General features: G+C 34.6%; 1 protein-coding gene across 1 annotated transcript in view; it reads right to left on the bottom strand.

Moving 5' to 3' along the window:
* Cad86C (Cadherin 86C) overlaps window positions 1-22,330 on the bottom strand; it is a 164,381-nt gene that overhangs the window by 45,817 nt on the left and 96,234 nt on the right. The window contains exons 4-7 of the mRNA XM_069842133.1: window positions 18,631-18,714; window positions 17,580-17,705; window positions 15,019-15,159; window positions 11,444-11,567 (exon numbers count right to left, since the gene is read on the bottom strand). Of these exons, the coding sequence (XP_069698234.1) occupies window positions 11,444-11,567; window positions 15,019-15,159; window positions 17,580-17,705; window positions 18,631-18,714 (475 nt within the window). The remainder of the gene's footprint in view (window positions 1-11,443; window positions 11,568-15,018; window positions 15,160-17,579; window positions 17,706-18,630; window positions 18,715-22,330) is intronic.

Here is a 22,330-nt window from a genome sequence, read left to right as displayed (position 1 = left end):
GGATAATAGATTGAAATAATAAACAATAAAGGAATACACGAAAAATGTAAATAATAGATAAATGAAGCACCTATGACAGTCCTACTTACCAAATTTACATCTATTGCTCAGTGATCACCTTTAATTCCAAATATTTCTCGCACCTTCTGATAAAGGACATCACTGATTGTCCGACTGATTGATGAAAGGAACAAAATGAATTTGACAAAACGCATTTTAAGAATTATAGAAACAAAACCCTTATAACAGGTGATGAAATAGAGGCCAACAGGATAAACAAATGGAACGGACCATTAAGGTCACTTTAAAGTCGATGATGATGATGATGATGATGATGATGATGATGATGATGATGATGATGATGGTGATGGTGATGGTGATGGTAGGAAGATTTTTACATGATTCAATGCATACACCGAAGATTGTGTTGCAGTCATTTCAAGATTAACTGTAAGTTAAGTTAATGAAAGTTAGATAACTACTTTTATGTCCGGGAAACTAGCCGGCAATTTACTTGGTAACGGCTTATCGCTTAACAACATTGTAAGAGGGGATGTGACAGCGTTTGCCGTCACAGCTCCGAACTGTGACAGCTCCGAAAAAATGCTTTGACGTAATAATAATAGCGATGTTGTCACAGAGTGATTTTTGTGTTCGAATGATTCTTGGCGATTGTTGTAACGTCTTGGCATTCACAGAGTCATTCATGAAAGATGATGGCAGACAATACATACTACTTTCCAACATTAATGTAATTATCAGTCGTAATGTAGAAGTTTACTGTTGCTGCAAGTCCCAGCTTGTCTGGGTTCTTCAGATCTTCAATCCGTGGCCATTTTACAAAATTAAGGAATATAACTGTTCTTTGCAAGAGGAATGTATATCGGAACAAAACCGGAATTAATTCGAACGTTACAATCAAAAGCATAGCACAGCCCGTAATGTACTGAACACAAATCTTCGTTTTGAGACCCAAACCATTACTTCTAACTGGTGACCAGTGGTGTGTTCAGTCTTCTCTTTCACTTAATCCATAACATTCGATTATTTAAAATTTTATAAAAATCAGTAATAAGGGTTAAATTGTTAAATTCTCCTGAATTAATCATCTTGACCAATATGGACTGTGAATTAGCAATATATTTAATTCGAACATTTTAATGTTTACCGCTATCCTGCGAATTGCCATACCGGTGCCTGAAGTATTATACATATCAACAATACTAACAGCCGGCAAGTAACAAACTTGTGGTAATCACCTTCAGGAAGCCTTAAACATCATACGCCCTTGGCTTGAAAATTGGCGCATCGCACTGAACTACAATAAATGCGAAGCAATGATATTTACTTCGTGTCGTCCTGCTAATCCTCCATGCATAAATCTTTCAACCAACGTGATACCGTGGAAACCAAAGGATGAAGCTGTAAAATATCTTGGAGTGCACTTAGATCGCCGTCTATCATGGAAACATTACATCAACAACCAACTTAAATTGGCCTACTCAAGACTGACTAAATTATATCCGCTCCTCAACAAGAAATCATCTCTAAAGCTACAAAATTGCATGCTACTTTACACATCTCTATTACGACCTCTACTGCTTTATGTCGTCCTGTCTGGGGAGGAGCTGCAATAAGTGAAATTAAACACATCCAGTCATTTCAAAATAAAGTCCTACGAATTTCACTCAATTCTCCTTGGTTTGTCCGTAACAGCCAACTACACAGAGAAACTGGTATTGGCACAATCAAACAGTTTATTCATTCACAAGCTAAGAAGTTCTATAACAACCTAGAAAATGTTCCAGGCGCCATCCACTACTCTGTCGGAAGGAAGTCCACATTTCCCGCCAGAATCAAGAGCCGACTTCCAATGGACCTCATATTATAATCAAAATTTATCATCACACCAACCTATGTAAATAATTATTTACTAACAGTTATTTTTGTTCATTGAGGAGCCCAATCTAGGCTGCCCTCAATTCAGTGTCATGTATTGTATTTATATTTTATTTAGAAGTGATCTGTATAGCGCTAAATGCGCTGATCGCTCAATAAATTATTTAAAAAAAAACTTGTGGTGTTATCGCATTATGCGGGCGCGTATAATCGCTAAAGAATGTTTATAAATGGGAGTACATTCTGTGATGTGTGGATATATTTTTTATAGATTGAGTATCAAAGATTTGTCGACGTTAACCTTTAGACTGGGATGGTAATTAATTGGATCCTTCAAGTTCGTGTGAATCTTCTGACGTGCAGTAGCTGTTACATATTATGGTATTAGCGCACATTTTCAATGTGAAAGGCATCGATGTATTTACTTCAGTTCTCAAATTGTTATAGATGGGATCCATGGAACAAGTTGCAAAGCTAAGCACTTGATTCACCTTTGACCCCAGGTTCAATGCAAGTGACAACTAATACACGGGTCAGTGAACCACGAAACGCTCTCCTTAATGATTAAATCTTCCGGCAGTTTGAAACAAAAATTAAAACTTACCACGCGAAGTTCCTTGACAATTCCCCTTAGAAACGAGCGGTCAGTGGGGATTTCGTGTTCGTAAGACTGACCGCATGCAAAACCCCCCAGTGTGGTTGCATGTCCAAGGTAATATATACACTGCGAGGACCGATAAAGCGCTGACTAATACTGCAAGATGAAACCTAGAGTGAATTAAGGAACTCTGTCATAAATATTCCTCCCATCGCTTCCATTTGCACTTTATAATGTATTCAATCCTACATAATTACAAGCCCATTAGTCTACTTCTCTGTCTTCCTACAAGTCTGAGGGCCGTAAGTACATTTTATCGGATAAATAAAATTATATCGCTCAATAGATCTGTCCTTGCTTCTCCTTGCTCTCGCCATCAAGTGTGTTGCATGTCAAGGATAAACAAAGCTGCCGCATTAGTTATGTATGCATTATCAAGATAGCTAATGACGCATTTAGAGTGTTTTAGATTAACCGATATTTGTTGCAGCGTCAGTTTTTGCGCGAGATTGCACTGGATGATCAAGTTACTGTACTCAATGCTGAATACTTTTCTTGCCTCAAATTTAATTTAATAATTTCGGTGCCTGAATTATTGTTACCATAGACTCCGTACGTAGATGAAATTATTGGGGATCATCAGTGCGGTTTTAGGCATAATAGATCTACTATTGATCAGATTTTTGTATTCGACAGATAATGGAGAAAAAATGGGAGTATAAGGGTACAGTACATCAGTTATTCACAGATTTCAAAAAGGCATATGACTCGGTTAAGAGGGAAGTATTATATGATATTCTTATTGAATTCGGTTTTCCCAAGAAACTAGTTCGATTAATTAAAATGTGTCTCAGTGAAACATACAGCAGAGTTTTTATAGGTCAGTTTCTATCTGATGCTTTTCCAATTCACTGCGGGCTAAAGCAGGGAGATGCACTATCACCTTTACTTTTTAACTTCGCTCTAGAATATGCCATTAGGAAAGTTCAGGATAACAGGAAGGGTTTGGAATTGAACGGGTTACATCAGCTTCTTGTCTATGCGGATGACGTGAATATGTTAAGAGAAAATCCACAAACGATTAGGGAAAACGAGGAAATTCTACTTGAAGCAAGTAAAGAGATAGGGTTGGAAGTAAATCCCGAAAAGACAAATTATATGATTATGTCTCGTGACCAGAATATTGTACGAAATGGAAATATAAAAATTGGAGATTTATCCTTCGAAGAGGTGGAAAAATTCAAATATTTTGGAGCAACAGTAACAAATATAAATGACACTCGGAAGGAAATTAAACGCAGAATAAATATGGCAAATGCGTGTTATTATTCGGTTGAGAAGCTTTTATCATCCAGTCTGCTGTCAAAAAATCTGAAAGTTAGAATTTATAAAACAGTTATATTACCGGTTGTTTATTCTTTTACTTACAATAAAACTATAATCTGAATATTTCTGGTAACAAGTGTAGCGCACGAGTATGGCTAGTAAAGTATATGATTACTTTCACGTATAAGTTTATAAATACCTAGTTGACTAGTTTCAGCTTGGGAAACATCTTCAGAAATGGTGAGGTTTCTTGCGTTTTCCGGTGTCTTCATTTGATTTGCTGTGTGTAGTTTTGTGTTGAGGATTTGTTGTGTGTGTGTGTTCTGAAATTCAGTTGTGTGCTGAAGATTTATTATGTGTGTGTTCTGAAATTCAGTTGAGGACTTGTTTTGTGTGTGTGTTCTGAAATTCAGTTGTGTGCTGAGTATTTGTTGTGTGCGTGTTCTGAAATTCAGTTGTGTGTTGAGGATTTGTTATGTGTGTGTTCTGAAATTCAGTTGTGTGTGTGTGTTCTGAAATTCAGTTGTGTGTTGAGGATTTGTTGTGTGTGTGTTCTGAAATTCAGTTGTGAGTTGAGGATTTTTGTGTGTGTGTGTTCTGAAATTCAGTTGTGTGTTGAGGATTTGTTATGTGTGTGTTCTGAAATTCAGTTGTGTATTGAGGATTTGTTGTGTGTGTGTTCTGAAATTCAGTTGTGTGTTGAGGATTCGTTATGTGTGTGTTGAGGATTTGTTATGTGTGTGTTCTGAAATTCAGTTGTGTGTTGAGGATTTGTTATGTGTGTGTTCTGAAATTCAGTTGTGTGTTGAGGATTTGATGTGTGTGTGTGTTCTGAAATTCAGTTGTGTGTTGAGGATTTGTTGTGTGTGTGTTCTGAAATTCAGTTGTGTGTTGAGAATTTGTTATATGTGTGTTCTGAAATTCGTTGCGTGTTGAGGATTTGTTGCGTGTGTGTTCTGAAATTCAGTTGTGTGTTGAGGATTTGTTGTAGGTCTGTTTTTGTGTAAGCTTATCTGTATATTAACTTCATTCTTAAATTCATATCGCTGGAGATATTTAGAATAAAGTCTGTAAGAAGTTCGATGCGTAGAAGAAATTAAATCCCACACTGTTGTAAAACCCAAGCTTTTTCTCACAAAGAAAATACCACTCGTTACCTGACCACAATTGCCTTCTAGTCCAAGAAGTTATGTGTTCTACTTCTTAATAATTACAAACGAGAATGGCACACGAAGCTATTGTATGCAAGATGTAGATATTATCTGCTAATAACCTCGTTGGGGGAAGGCGAAGAGATTCAATACACTGAAAAGGTTCAACGTGAGGTCACTCCCTCCGCTGAGAAGTGTCAAAGGAGGTCGATGGCACCTTCAGCCCGTGTGCAGTTAGAAAATTATACATTTATGAGACGCAATACCGAACCTATCTTTGAGCGTCGGAAATGTTTGCATTCGATCTATATGCATGACTTGTTATAAATGGTGTATAGCTGCAATGTACTCGTAAATTATAGATTTTCTGTCTAATAAATAAAACAACTCAATTTGGGAGATATGAACGGATAGTTCATCAGTACTATATTCTTCCGATTATTAGCAGCACAAATAAGATACAGTCGACGAAATTCACAAAAATAACCATCGGCATTAGTTCAAAAGGAGAAATTTCTATGTGGTGTATTCATACCGCGGACTATGCGACGGCTAACGCATGCAGCATTAACATTACGTTGAAAACTACGGTCGAATAGATGTTTTCCCGATGTGTTGTCTATGATGAAGGCTCATTTTCGTATAATATCAGATGGAAGACTTAAGGCTGGTTCACAACTAACCTGGAACGGAAACGGCAACGAGAACGAGAATTGAAATAATGTTAAAATATATGTATTTAAATGTGAGCATTCACAATAGTTAATTGTGAATCCTCACATTTGAATACATTTATTTTAACATTATTTCCGTTCTCGTTCTCGTTGTCGTTCATGTTCCCGGTTTATTGTGAACCAGCCCTTATACAGAAAGTAGGCCAAGGACGAACACCCAAGAGGTATGGAAACCTCTACAGGATGTTTCAGGACCTCTCCGAAAAATTATGTAAATTGATAGATCTCGCAATGAGAATCATTTTTCTACGAATATTTTGACATTCCTTTCCGTTCTCATTTCACTATCGATTCATTGTGAGTCATTTTTTCAAGCTCTGAAAAAACCTGCCCTGTCAATATAGGAGAAAGTCAATGTTCACCTACTTAGATATATCGCGCTGAGCAAGTCCCCTGTAATCGGCAGGCGGTAGACCATGAAATTCGAGGGATATTATGGACAGGAAAACATCGATCATACCGAAATGGGTATTTAAGAGTTGTTAATTCATTAAAAAGAATAAATCCGATGCAATGTTAATACAAATTAATTTTATTTCCTAGAATGTACGAGTATCTATCTATAAAATGTAATAATAAATAAGTAAATACATAAATATGTAAGTAAATAAATGAATAAATAAACAAATATATAAATACATAAGTGAGTAAATAAGTAAGCAAATAAATGAGTGAGTGAGTGAGTGATATATACAGGGACATCATTTTATTTTTATTTCAATTTTTATTGTACCAGAGTTTTTCAATGTACTTCAAGTCCATGGATTGTACATCTGGCATTTCAACATTTTCAACGGCAACTTCGAAACGACGCGTTAAAAGACATAGATTGTTTAACAAAAAGGGTTCCTTATTGTTAGATCTATCACCCCTCATAGTTTGTTGCATAGGTTTTGAATCACTCTGTAAAGGGGAGAGGATGATACTTTTTTTAACTTTTTTCCTATTTGGTGTAAAATATTAATTTTTTGTATGTAGAGAGCTCATAGCTGTAGCAACTCAACCAAATATAAATATTTTGAAAAAAAAATTATTTGGGGGCCCAAATTTGAAAAAATATACCCAATGCAGGATTGTACTAAAACAGATATATCTACATCGTTTTTAAAGATAGACTCAAACGGTTTTTTGCGATGTATTTGTAAAAGCATGTTCTACAAACTGACTGTAACAGAATTTTGATATTAGTCCCTACGTTTGTAAAATAAGCAATTAAAATTTAATAACAATTTTCTGATTTCCTTTCTTGCAAACAAATGGACGTAATTTTAGAATGAAATCAATTAACAAAATTCTGTTACAGTGAAAGGTTTCCTAATAGTCTAAAGAATGTGTGTTCTAAATTTCATACATGTATCTTTAATAGTTCAGAAATTATATCCATTTTTGCCTGGCAATGTAGCAAAAAAAAAAAAATGAAGTTACTGGAAACCGATAAAAGTGGGCGTGTGATTTAAAAATCCATAGCGCAGGAAGTTTAAAAAATGACGTCTCAACATGCGATAAAGGAACAAATACCAACAAGATTTATGTTATGCATTCCAACATATCACAGAGTATTTAAAAATTTTTTTTTTAATTGACTCATTTTTCACCAAAAAATACCATTCTCTCCCCTAATCTTATTGTTGTCTATAAAATAAATAAAGATTGTCTTAAATTCTCCAGCAATATCCTTAATATCTGCTCCGTTTCAAGGCGTTGAACAATAATATTTACTTTATTAGAAATACTCAGACGTGAGCGTGTTTGTGACATGATCCTTACCGGTATGCGGGGCCTTGGATTCTCGTCACAACAGATCACGCTGTACTGTTTTCTGCTTTCTTTAGACTCAAACGCATTCTACTAAATGGACGGAGCGGTGTACAAGAATCGTGATAAATATAGAATTGCCCACACATCCCATCCCTCAACGACTGACTCAGAGTTGCCCTCGTTCTTGCAGACGGAAGTGTGGCTGATAAGGGGGTATCCTGCCGCGCTGCTGGTTCGATAGCCACTGCCCACTCTCGCATTAAATATTCACAGTGAATTTGGGTTCAGGGAACGACCTAGATTCGCAGTCCGCGTGGTGTGGAGAGCATTGCAAACAAGAGCGCAGTGGGAGGGTTGGCACGTGCGAAACGCAGCCCAGTGGGAATGAGGTACTTCGCCCTATTCGAAATAGTATATCACGAGCCATCGGTAGTGTTATACTGGTGACTGACTACAGTCACTAATCGCGATTATCGACCTAATCGCGATCGGGGTTGTAGTGTGTCACCGTCCCGATAGCGATCAGGAGCTAAATCCTGTTTCCAGAACAAGGTAATAGCTCTGAGGCACGGCTCATTTGACGAAAGTAACATTTTAGTAATCTTTGGTTTAGAATCATCTTGATTTATACAGGGACATCATTTTATTTTTACTAACATTTCTAATATTAACCTGGCTATACCTTTGGATCAACGATTAAGAACAACACCGTTTGCTACCCCCTTCCACGACTGGAGTTGGATGATACTGGCGTAATATATAAACAAATCACTTTACTAGGTACAGGAGGGAAGAAAAGTTGTTCATCCATGTACGTAAACTAGGAAATATCGCGATTTTGAGTTTGATCATTTTCATTAGGTTTTTGTTTAATCAAAATACAGTACAGTAACAATGAGTGTTTTTACTCACGAACTGAGCTTTCCATGCGGACGTATTCATTATGCAATGTATATTATACTGTCTACAGCAAATTAGCGTACACTATAGAGAATGAAGTTAAATTGAAAAATAATCATAATATGGATATTTAAACACATTTTTGAAAATGGTGGCCGTTCATTTCGATACAGGCTTCAGTTCTTTTGTGCATAATATCGCACTATAGACTATTGCACGTAATTCCAATTACCAGGTTCCTACTTCGTATCAGTAGCCTAACTCATGTTGAAATAATTCTGTACCTACTCTATAAAAGAGACCTTACGTACTGTAAATTCAATCTTCACTTCTGCTCCATCCGAAAACATAAAATTACTCAGACATGCTATCTAATGTCCGTCCAAGTGGTTGCGTCGCAGCGTCGTAGAAAGGGAGGAAATCACGAGACAGTTAATTACTTAACGAGGCCCTTTTATTTAAGTTATTTTAAACAATTGTATGGGTATAATATTACGTAGACATCCAATTCCTTACAGAAATTAATGTTCTCAGAAAACAGCTAAGACGGCCCAGCCACTAGCCTTTACAGAGGCGCGAATAGAAGCAGGTGGGGGAAACCGGGATGCGACGTAGGCAAATGGAAAATGATGCAATATTGAAAGCTCTTTCTTCATTAGAAAACGCGAACATATTTTTGGAACGTACTGTTTACTATGACCGTAAGGCTACTATGACTGTAAATGCGGTCATGGATCTGTGAGGAGGATGGTTGAAATTCATTAGTAGAAGGGGTGGGAGTGAAGTACATTCAAAAACTCAGGTCCAATAAAAATTGAAGTAAAAATAAAATGATGTCCCTGTATAATTTAGGAAGTCGTGAATGCTTCTGCTGTGGAATTGTTACCCATTCCATTGTATTATATGAAATATAAACGAAAATGAATGGACAGAAAATGACATTTGGCTACTATTAGACGTATTGGAGAAATTTAATGCATATGTGAGAAAATAAAAACAAATATATTAACAAATGGTAGACGAATTATTCATATATGGAGTCAATAGAAGGTTGCTGAAAATTGTTTCATTTCAATAAGTAATGGATTACAAACGGGAACTGATTCCTTTTTCTGATTTTTAATTTCAGTCCCCATTACGACGATATCGTTGAGGTTAGGGTTCATTTTAAAAATATGTTTTATTACAAAATAATATAAATCTTAGGCTTAATGATATAAATTATATAGGTTATAAAATTTCTTTCCAAAATAATATAAATAGTAATGGTATAAATTGTATCAGTTTAGATTATAAAATATCTAAAAATTTTAACAAACAAATTCCCATGTCAAGCTGCAAGAAACAACAACAAATAAAAAGGAAAAACAATGAAAAACATCAAAAGAAGATTTGAACTTCAGATGTTGTCCAGAAGGGAAACAAACACATAAGTATGTATATAGAGAAAACTCTTTCCTCTATGGTGATTCAGCTGTTGACCAGATGGGACCAAGCGTGACCTAGTATGTCCACACATTTTCGGTAACCGCGATCGGAGATAATCGCGATTAGCGACTGTAGTCTGTCACTAGTATTGGGAGAGATACATGAACCGAGCCTCGTTTGAGTAATACAGTACTTTCTTGTCGCTAATATGAGTTAGCGTCAGTTTCGTAGGCGAAGGTTACTGTAAACAAAGGTAACATACATTACTTGTGAATCACTATTTGTTAAAAGGGCGGAAGTCCAAAAATGAAAATTTTACTTTATTTCCCTTGTGTTACCGACGATGGGTAGCGATGCATTCCAGCTGTTCGCCTTGTATTGATGGAGCGTACGGGCTATTCCATATGAAATCGATCAATAAAAACCCTCCAATTTTTTTATACTCTAATTTTTCCCTATTTATACAATATGATGAGGACAGTGCATTTTCAAAAATATACTATCGAAAGTCAAACGGTTTTCGTATTATTGAGCGACAAAGTTAGCGTATTTTAGAAAAACAAGCCTCTTTCAGCGCTCAGAACTCTGGAACCATCTATTGCAGAACATTGAACGAGAGCTTATTTTGAAGCTGACATTTGATAGGTTATGTTAAGAAGTAATCCTTATTTTTATTATGTACAAAGAGACAGATAATCTGATTTTGCTTACTTTTAGGCTTTTTGCCCATTTGTAAAAATGTAAAAAAATATTGAGAAAAAACCTTGCATTATTAAGAGGGGTTCGGCATTGTTTGCTCAGTCGTACGGCAATAAGTTTCGAGGGTATTAAATATATTATTTCCACACGCCTGGACTTGAACGGCGCAGTACCGCACGCACTGGCCGAGAGCTGAAGATAACCAAGCGTTGGGCGTCATGTTACTCCTGTGTTTATGAAAACCTGTGATAAAGCTAGCTCAGCCATGCGCTGCTAGACGATACATCACGTGTTTATGTCTCCTGACCTTGCTTGTCTCGACTAGCTCCCGCCTCACAGTCAGCTGGTTACTTCACGCGCGTACTATTTATTTTCTTTATTTGATATTTTCAATACTTTCCATTAGTAAAAAATATGTGTTTATTTGTACTTTCAATGCGGAATCTAACTATATATTTTTAAAATATTTTTTTCTTGGCAAAGCCGTCTTAGTGAGGAAAAATCTAAACTTCTCCATTTCCATAAAAAGTAAGAAAATCTGTTTATATGTCAATATAAACTTTAATTTCTCAGCATCAAAATAAACCATGATTTTGATCACTGGGTGAAAGGGTTTCGGAGCTACAACAGTTTAAAGTTTCAAATTTTATGAAAATACGATAAATTTAAATATTTTAAATTTAAACACTATGAAGTTCTGATACCTCAAACTTTGCACAAAGCACTGTATCACAGTTCTCTACGTACAAAAAAAGTTTTATTGTATTTAGAAATTGTAAGGTCAATTTTCTCTATATTTCGGTCGATTTGAGATGGAATAGCTCGTACATTTGTCGCGTCCGAGGATGCATAGAATATGAAACACACCGTATATATATAAGCTACATACTTATTAAATTATATTGAATTTTAACTACAAAGTAATAAAGGATGAGAATATACACCCTTACCTGTTTTGTCGTCGATGTGAAAGTAGGGCATGAATGGGTTGCCTTCCGACACGAGACCATAGCGGATTTCACGAGGAGAACCTTTGTCACCATCTTCAGCATGCACAGTAAGCACTACATCTCCCTGCGACAAATAAATTAAGATCTCTCTGACGTTTTATGTACAGTACATAGGTTATTTCTGCATACACAGAAAAGTAACATTTCCGTCCTTCATTGGATATTTTCAACAATTCAATTTAAATCGTACTAATCATTGCAATTAAAAATATAATTTAATATTTTGAAATTCTACGCTTTCCTACGAACGTATGAGATTTATTTTACACGAATTTGTCCTACTGAATATTTTATATAGATGAAAAAATTATATTAATGAATAATATTAACTGCGCGCTTTATTGACAAGAACCAAGTATTAAGTTTAACGCACGTAAAGGAGTAAAGAACGTAAACGGTACAATTATCGTCACCATTAACATCACACTCGTCACGTCATGGTAAGTGATAAGTAAGGAGCGGATTCCTTTGTAATTAAACATTCCTTTTGCGTGTGATAAAACACAATTAACAAAGTTAAAAATTCCGAACATGACGTTTCAAGTTTAAAACCCGAATTTTATTTCACATAAAAACACATATTTTCACCAAAAAAATATGTAAATACATATTTTCAGGAAATCTATCATAAACACATAAATCTTGGAGTTTTTTACTTAAATAATTCTTTTACAAGAAATTTTAAATATTTTAAAACTAAATCAATTATATCACTCAGAAGTACGTTATCTTTTCTTTTTAAGAATTTTTGGTTGCTTCGTGTTTCTAAGCGCTGTGTGGTGATCCATTTTTGTAATAGTATCGCCTCAAGTTCTGAGAACCGCTAGGCAGCATATCAGTGTTATTATTAGAGAATAAATTAACATGGGCAGGGAGGAGAGATCTTGCAACACATAATTAGGAATATTTATTGTTGCTGAAGATGATTTCATTCCACGCTTTGTTTGTGAAACACAACAGATAAGAGCTCGGGTATGAACATTATTTAGTTTAAACAAATCTCTCGCCTCAAGCTCATGTCTATCAAGTAAGGCAATATATATTGTTGTGATTCCCTGTTATCGGGCTTCGTCAATCGATATCCTTCAAGATATACTGAAAGATGGTTATTTAAAAAATGATTTGGTTTTACTATTAGCAAATTTAAGCTTATTGTGAGACACCATAAAAAAACTCGAAACATCCAAAAACTTGTTATCTGAAACAGGGAGGTGCGTGCCATGGAAATTAAACTAGACTCGCTACCAGGTTCAGAAGCACAATTACTAAGGGACAAATTCCAGAATGTGTTTGGGAAAAACAGTGGATATAAAAAAAAAATGTGTAAAGTTGCTCAAATATTGGAGGATGCGTCTGTAGGTGAAATTGCCGGTGTATGTGTTTGTGACATTCTTCTCTTTAAATATGCACGTCTGACGTCCTGTGATGTGGAAAGACCGTTTTCACAGTATAAGTCGTTGTTCAGAGATAATCGGCATGCATTTGTGATGGAGAATTTGGAGATGACCTTTGTTGTTTACTGCAATTCTCGGCCAACTACTAGCACTCAAGTGTGATTGCTGAGTATCTAGTTAATTTTTTTTTCAAGCTAAGTAAGGTATTTAGTCATAGTTATATATAATAAAAGTAATTTGATACAGTTATATGAACACTTTTTAATGATTGAATAAAATTAATAAAATCGGTTAAAAACCATACATGTTTCGGAGGATTAAGCTACGTTACGCGGTCGAACATCCACACCAGCGTCGTGGTACTACCACTGAAGATGGAGGAGCATTCCTCCGAAACATGTATGGTTTTTAACCGATTTTATTAATTTTATTCAATCATTAAAAAGTGTTCATATAATTGTATCAAATTACTTTTATTGTATATAACAATTCTACTCATGAACAATGTTGCATCTGACCTAACTTATGTAATTTAATCGTATTTAGTCATATTTAAAAAAATATATTTTTTTATTTTTAGCAAATATTTTCGTACTTTTTAGCACATAAAAATATATGTATTTAAATTTTTTAGCACATAAAAATCCGCTCCCTAGTGATAAGTAGTAAAGGAACATCATTTCGTAGCACTTTGTAAAATTATTAGGATAACCTAGAAGTAATCTCCACGGTAAAATAATAACACTAGTCAACAAATTGAAACTTTTTTCTTTTATCTGGTGTATAAATGTGTGGATTTACGTCATTTTGGGATGCAGAATTCAATAGAAATATCAACTTCTATCACGTCACATTTCCTAGATACATAACACTAACACAAAGACAATAATACGATATTGTCAGACATGGCACATTTTAAATACAAACATAACACTCAGAACTCACTAAAGTTTTCTTGACAACATAAAAATCTTATAAACCAACAAAATCACTAAAAAATAATTCACAGTAATCCAAGATATTAATATTTACAATGTTTAAAATAAATTTATTTCGGCAAAATGGGATGACGATGCTTTCCCTTTGTACAATGTATCATCCGTCTCTCTAAAAAGAAACCAACAGTAGTCACCCATCATTTAGCGGCTACTGTAACCTTGGTAACGATTCTCCATGGTAGGGTGTACTGGTGAAAACGTTCACCCTGTTCGTCACTAGAAGTACCTCAGTTTTCAGGGAGAAAGTCAAGTTGTGAGTGTAAATGTGAATTTTGAGTTCTTGTAGTTACCTAGCAAAGCAGTCACTATATGAATATTTATCGCCTCTTCTGTTACCCAGAAATTCGTAAACAATGGTTTGGAAAGAGGATTAAGGAGTTAACTCAAGATTTGAGAGCTCTGCATTAAAGGTAGTATCTTTCAAAAATTTCCTGATTTGTAACCCATTAAAATATAGACTAGCTTTTTTCACCGTATACTACATCCAAATAAAGACTTTAATTATCATAGTCCTTATTTATTATAGGTACAGTATCTCTAAAAAAATGACAACATAAACAATGTAAAAATATTTAAAAGTCCAAATAAAATCTAAAGTAGGCTAACTCAAAATCTTTACGTCATATAGCAATTCCGAAGGCTGTTTCGAATTCTACAACCAAAAATTGACATGAATTGATGTATCACACACCAGACGCAAAATGGTTGTTAACCAGTGTAATTTTTACTCCATTTGTATTTTATGTTTGGTGCTGGGAAAACACTCGTAAAAAGGAGAAAGTTTTCATAAAAGAAGTGTATTTTCCCTGGGCCAAAAATACTATACAAATGGAGTAAAAATTGATGTTTATATGGAAAATGTTGTGGTCAAATTATTTAAGTACATAATACTGTTGCTTACTGGAGCTATTCCCTTCCATTTGCTAGGTTATCGGAGTGATTTTACAAAGTGTTACTAAATGGCGTTCCTGTGCTTATCATTTATCGAAAACGCTCTTACTACGTTATAACAATGAATGAAAAAATAAATTATGTAAACACAGTAGGGCCTATTTATTTTTGCATAAAATCAAATGTACTTGAGTGCCTGTCATACTGTTATTTTCATAATAAAGAAACTCACCTCTTGCAATGAATTATTGAGGAGAGTTACGGGGGGAACATATGTGAATATGGGGGGCACATCTTGGACATCCTGGACAGCTACAGCGAGCACGAAGCCTGCCAAATTTCGAGTGTCGTTTTCTGGCTCGGTATAAGCATCCTGAAATAAATAAAATTGCACTAACGTATCATATATCTTACGTCGCGTCGTGACAATAAGCATCCTGGAATAAATAAAATTTCAAAATTACAATAATGTATCATACACCCTACGTAGGGTGACCAGACGTCCTCTTTTGTTCTCCTTTATAGGCCTTTGTCCGGGGTCAGGGCGGAATTTAAAAAAATCAAGAAATGTCATCCTTTTCGTAACATGTATTCCTGATATTTTTAAATTACCTGATTTGATGCCTTTTCAAGTAATCTGTCTGTTGATGGAAGCAGCACCGAAGAAATATACTCTTTGCCAAGGTTCATAACTCCCTTTGCTTTTCCTTGTTATGGTCGTTGCTCAGAGGTAGTTAGTACATCGAGGTGCGAATGTAAATCTAAATAGATATTTTATATTCTCTTTAACAATTTTATTATAATTTTCTTGACTTTCGTATGCAGCTAACTGTAAAATTATTATTATCATTATTATTATATTATTATTTTCATAATTATTTTGTAATAATAGTAATATGCGTTACAAGAGCGGTATATTGAAGTTTTCATATTCTAGGAAAAGTTTGAAAAAGCGAAACGTAGTTGAGCTTTTTTAATTTCAGAGAATTGAAAGAAAACATACCGCTCGTGTATCGTACATTATTTTGTGCGAAGATCGTTTATTACATACCTGAAAGAGGAATTTCTAATTAGTTGCAATGAAATCTCCATCTTGGTTTCTGTTCAATGACGGCAAATTTGCAAAACAAAAGTATGTATCTTCAACATTGTTCCTTTAAAATGTTTTCTGTGTTTACTATACTGCAGCAGGCCGTGATATACGTCTGTCCTTTTTCCCCCCAGTCTATGATGAGTCTGGAATCTTGTTGATTTTTTCACGGCTTCCTTAATGTTACTTGCATCACGAATGCAGTAACTTTAGTGGAGTTGTAGAGTTTACTTAATTTTTGCAAATATTTAAACACAATAATTAACAGTGCAATTTAAGTGAAATTGCAGTGGTAAGTTTCCAATTTATAATTATTACTATATTGAACGTCTCTAAAAATAGTATGTTAAAAGCCTAAAGCAGTAAAATCAATATGTCACTTAAGCGGTAAGAAGAGGGAAATTGTTATGTGTGTTAGGTTGGGAATACTGAATGTGGAATTTTAGACTTTCCGCGGATTGGTTTTGTGCGGAAAGCAAGCAAATACGCACGATCTCGCACAATAGTAATATACGTTACGAGAGCGGTATGTTGACGTTTTCATGTTCGAGGAAAAGATTGAAAAAGCGAAACGTAGTTGAGCATTTTTAATTTCCGAGAACATGAAAACAAACATACCGTTCGTGTATCGTACATTATTTTGTGCGAAGATCGTTTATTACATACCTGAAAGACGAATTTCTAATTAGTTGCAATGAAATCTCCATCTTGGTTTCTGTTTAATGACGGCAACTTCGGAAAACCAAAATATCTTTCTTCAACATTGTTGCTATAAAATGTTTTCTGTGTTTACTATACTCCAGCAGGCCGTATATACGTCTGTCTTTTTTTTCCCCCAGTCTATAAATGCGAACTTAAAACAAACGGTAAGATTATGTAATGATTTATTTTTCATTTTAATATTTTAACAATATTATTTATATAACATATTGCAGTAATAACATCGGCATCTGGAATCTTGTTAATTTTTTCACGGCTTCCTTAATGTTACTTGTATCAGGAATGCAATAATTTTCGGGGAGTAGTAGACTTTACTTAATTTTTGCAAATATTTAAAAACAATAATTAACATTATAATTTAGGTGAAATTGCAGTGGTAAGTTTCCAATTTATAATTATTACTATGTTAAACGTCTCTAAAAATAATTTGTTAAAAACCTAAAGCAGTAAAATGAAAGTTGCACTTAAGCGGTAAGAAGAGGGAAATTGTTATGTGTGTTACGTTGGGAATACTGAATGTGGTATTTCACACTTACCGCGTATTGGTTCTGTGCGGAAAACAAGCAAATACGCACGATCTCGCACAAAATAGATATTAACTTACTTTTAAGTATGATATAAGCCTAAATCTGTAATGTAAATATTTTGTAATGAAATAAATATTGACGTAATTTAAAGTATAACATAGGCCTAAGCTTAAATCTAAGTAGGCTACATATTCTCTGTCTTCTTTGTTCGAACAATGTCCTCGTTTTTTAAGCTTTGTGTCCTCTTTTTTTTTTTCGGTGTGAATCTGGTCACCCTAACCCTACGTCGCGTCGTGACAATAAAATGGCTTTCAAATCTAAGTATTGTACGTTCTAATGTCCGTCAACTGAAGCCATAATTTCTTGCGATCTTTCTTAAAACATTTCCTTCAATTCATGTCTGGTCTTAGTTGGTAAAATCCACCAATTACCCCACCAATAATTAATCGAACTCACCATTGCAAATATGGACAACGTGTACATGGACTGCTTCTCGAAGTCCAGTTGTGTCTTCAGGACGATAGTACCGTTCACAGTTTCCGGGGACGCGAGAGTTTGTTTTATGTCGAAATTGGAGGAACCCTGAAAATAAATAAAACGTAACTTAATTCATTCTTTCAAGTAATTACAATTATCTGCTGTGGTGTATATACTTTTATTATTATTATTATTATTATTATTATTATTATTATTATTATTATTATTACTACTATTCATCAAAGCTTCTGAAACGTAATGTAACCCAGGAATCTGTCATAAGGAACATTAGTTGCTGTGTTCCTACAAAAAGTATCATGTCACAATTATTTCTACAATAAGAATTCTATATCTTTTTCAAATGTCTTCAGATGCTTTAGGTCCTAACTTGTTAACAATAAATATGATCTATTTACTGCATGTAATTATATAAATTTAGAATTTGAATATTTTAAAATATTTATTATTATTATTATTATTATTATTATTATTATTATTATTATTATTATTATTCAAAGCTTCTGAAACGTAATATAACCCATGAAAATATGATCTATTTACTACATGTATATAAATTTAGAATTTGAATATTCCAAAATATTTATTATTATTATTATTATTATTATTATTATTATTATTATTATTATTATTATTATTATCTTTGTCATTATTATTGTTGCATATATTATGTCAATTTAAATCAGTGCAATATAATTAACCATTATGCTGGATTAAAAGAAACCTAATTTACCTATACATTAATATGTACTTGATCTTTTCTGTTTATCACGGCGTAGTGATACATTAATATGGTTCTTGGCTTGGGCAGGCAATATATTAATTAAATAAAATGAAATGCATGCTCGTAGCACGGTTAAGTGAATGATCCACCTTGAACTAGCTGCATTTACAGCAGAGAGATCCCATAAGATAGATACGCTTTCCTCCATATCGGCATTTTGATAACCATAATTATAATGTATCCAGAATGAAAGTTCTAATAGCTGCTGTTAAACAAAATGTTACTTGCCCTTAATTCCAAATTGGCGTGCCTGGTGTTCTTCGGATTCTTACGCACGATGACGTATTCCAGTTCTGTACCAACTTTGGCATCCTGAAACATAACAAACAACTTATTTACAGACCGATTATTTAGTCCTGACAGCTCGACGACGCGAAAGAGGGGAAGTAATAGGAGTAGTGGGGAGAGCTCCGGAGTAGAGATAAGAGCGAGAGGTAGTAAAGAAATGCAGTACAGCTTAACTGTACTGGAAGCATACAGTTCTACCTCACGCATGACATCCGATCGCTCTAAAGGCACGCGACTGACTAACCCAAACAGCTCTTGGCGTAACCAAATGGACTCGCCTGACCCAGGCGCACATTACCAGCGACTGTCAGGACTAAATAATCGTACTGTATTTACGGGGAACTTCAAATTTCAGGAGATGGCTGGCCTCATCATAAGCTTCCTTCATTCTGTTTTATTGTGCGCTTTATCTTCAGTTCTTCCTACGCGATTTGTAGATCCAATCGAATGTAATTTTCCATCTCAATTTAGTTCTGCTGAATGCACTACGTTTGAGAACCATTGCCCTACAGTATTTGGAAAAGTTATTAGTTGTATAATTGATACAATCACATCACAATTTCGATAACCTTTACTATTATCATTTTCTCGCGGCACACCGGTTTAAAATGGCTGGTCTAACTCCTCAGTTTGTGTTTGCTAGTTTATTGTGAGTGTTCGTGAAAGATTTCTGAGTGTACAAGTTGACAATTAAAAACGCAAAACTGATTCAGAATATATTCAGACGTTTTCGAAGGGAGTGAACTTTGAAGTACTTTTCACAACTTTTTGAGATAATTAATTGAGCCTTATTTGTAATGAAAACGTGGTAGTATAAAAAGAATTTAAAATTTACCAATACTTAGATTACGTAAAACAATTTATATCTTTGTTATACTTCGGTCATATTTACCAATTAATATTTTATGTCTCATTTATTTAGCTTTATTTCAATCCATTCTCCAGCATGGAATTTTAGGGTGGGGACATGCATGTATTTCTAATCTCACTCCACTAATACTTATTCAGAAAAGAATTATTAAAATATGGCTTAATAAACCAATTGATTACTCATCGGAGCTTTTGTTTACTGATTTTAATGTTTTGAAAATTAAACAGATATATTATATTGCCTTATTAATCTTCATACATAAAAATTGTAATACATTCAAATTGTATCATCATAAATATGGAACTAAAAGATCCGATTTTATACGACTAGAGGAACCAAAGTGTTTCACAAGCACAGCTCTGAGCCATGGTACCTACTTTGGTCCAAGGTTATACAATAAAATAATTGATAAATACCCAAATTTGGAAAATTTTAGTGTCAGAAATTTCAAAAATAGCGTCAGGAATTTAATTTTTAAATAATATATATTGATTTAATATGTATATGTATTTGTTTGACTTAAATTGTTAAAATTTTAATTGTATTTTTAAATTTAATTTATTCCTGTAATTTTTTTTCTTGACCAAGTTTGTGTCAAAAAATTATCTTTGTGTTTATCTTTGTGTTTAGATATCTCCCTGAGCACGAGTTTTTTACTCCTTCAGGGAAGAACTAAGATTGTATTTTTGTCCATGTTATTTTATTAACAATAAACAATATTAACAATATTAACTTCACACAAAGCATAACAATGCAAGTTGTGGTGCCATGATAAGCTGAAAGAAAACAAAAATAAGATCTACGTAAGAAACTGTAAGGTCAGGAAAATATTTGAAAAAAAAAGAATGAGAGTTCTGAAAAGCAGCTACACATGCAAGCTATTTTGTAGTATACAATATTGATAAACGTAACAAACTTCTTTCTAAAGGGGAGTTCGTGAAAGACTGCATGCTTCGTGTTTGTGATATTTTGTATCCTGACAAGACAAACGAGGCTGTAAGTTTGTCACGAAAAACAATTTATTACTACTAGAATCGAAGCCATAGATGAGAGATTAACAACACAGCTACAATCATGAGTTGAACAGTTTGAACTATTTTCTATTGCTATGGACGAAAAAACCGACATTTGCGCGATACTATTACAAGCAAACATTCTGATGTGGGCAGACAAAAAAGTTTTTTTTTTCTTTCACAATATTAATAATGTCAAAAGAAGTGCTTATACAAATTTTGACCACTCGACTGCAATTACGAGGGTCATAAAAATAAGTTTGCTTGGGGCTGTTAACAGAAAGAAAACACAATTTCATTGGAAAAATTTATTGGAACAGACACAGCAAATGTTAAGCTATTTTTCAACATATCCCCCACTAGAATTGAGATACTTGTCATATCGTAGGATCGACAGAGAGGTGCAGACGGCTGTCAAACGCTGGTTCCGATCCCAGGCGGCTGAATTCTACGACACAAGGATACAAAAATTGAACCCATGGTATGACAAATGTCTCAATTCCAGTGGGGGATATGTTGAGAAATAGCGCAACAATTATTGTATCTGTTTAAATAAATCTTTCCATACTATTGTGCTTTTTTCTGAAACGGTCCCAGGGAAAACCACTTTCTGGACGGTCTCGTAATTGCGGTCGAGTGGTCAAAATTTATATAAGCACTTCTTTGACATTATTAACATGGTGAAAGAGAAAAAAAAATAACTTTTTTATCTGCACCCATCAGAATGTTTGCTTGTCAGTTGTCGCTAGTTTTATAAGAGGTGTTGAAAAATGTCCTATTACTGAAGAACTGGCTTGCTTTCGATCATGAAAGTGAATTACCAGGGGGTCAGACATTTTTGGTGAATTTCAGCAAGCCACTGAACTTTTAAAGTACCTACGTACCTACATGCAATATTATGACAAATATGACAGGGACGAAAGTTGAGTTTGTTGGGATATATAACCAAGAATATTCTGAGAACAATGTTGCATTTTACATTGCATCACAGGCTTTCTATGTAAATTTGTCGAAGACATGAAACATGTGCTTAATGCCATCGTTAAGCTTGTTAATACTATTCAATCGTGAGGTCTTGCTCACGGAGTCAAGAGTTTCTTCTCTCAATGCAAACTGAATACTCTGATGCACTTTACTACACGAAAGTAAGCTAGCTTAACGCAGGGCGCGTTTCGGGCTAGTTTTAAAACTGAAGGAGGAAATTCAATATTCTCATCCATACGTAAAAAAACTAGAGCTGGGGACGGAGCGAGTAGAACTGTTGAGTTACACGGTTCCATCGGTTTATGTGCTTGGCAGCGGAGCACCGAAGCCTAGATCATATATGTAACAGATAACTCCTCGCTACGTTAAAATCGGCAGCACTTTGAAGAGAACAACCGCCAGGATCGCCACCCGTCCGCCGTAAACGAACACGAGATGGCAGCACAGTCGCTAATGCAATTCAAATGGGGGGGAAAAAAAAACAAATGGGAATTATGACGTGACTCCTTATGTAATAACTAGATGGCAGCGTAGTAAACCTGACAAAAGTTGTTAACCTCAAAGCCTATAAGCCAGACATATCTGTTACATATATGATCTAGGACCGAAATTACTCGGTTAACCGTAACCGTTACCGGTCATTTCAAACATTCAAACAGAGTTCGCGTGTTTTATTTAATTCTAGCAGACAACAACGTAGGTACCGTTGTATTTAAATATTTTCTGCTGCAGGGCAAATTACTTCCTTATCCCCAAAACGGGCTGAAAAGCC

Source organism: Periplaneta americana, chromosome 12 (assembly GCF_040183065.1).
Source record: "Periplaneta americana isolate PAMFEO1 chromosome 12, P.americana_PAMFEO1_priV1, whole genome shotgun sequence".
In the NCBI taxonomy this organism is placed as follows: Eukaryota; Metazoa; Arthropoda; class Insecta; order Blattodea; family Blattidae; genus Periplaneta; species Periplaneta americana.
Note: the sequence above shows the minus strand (reverse complement) of the source record. Positions and strands in the feature narration are given on the sequence as shown.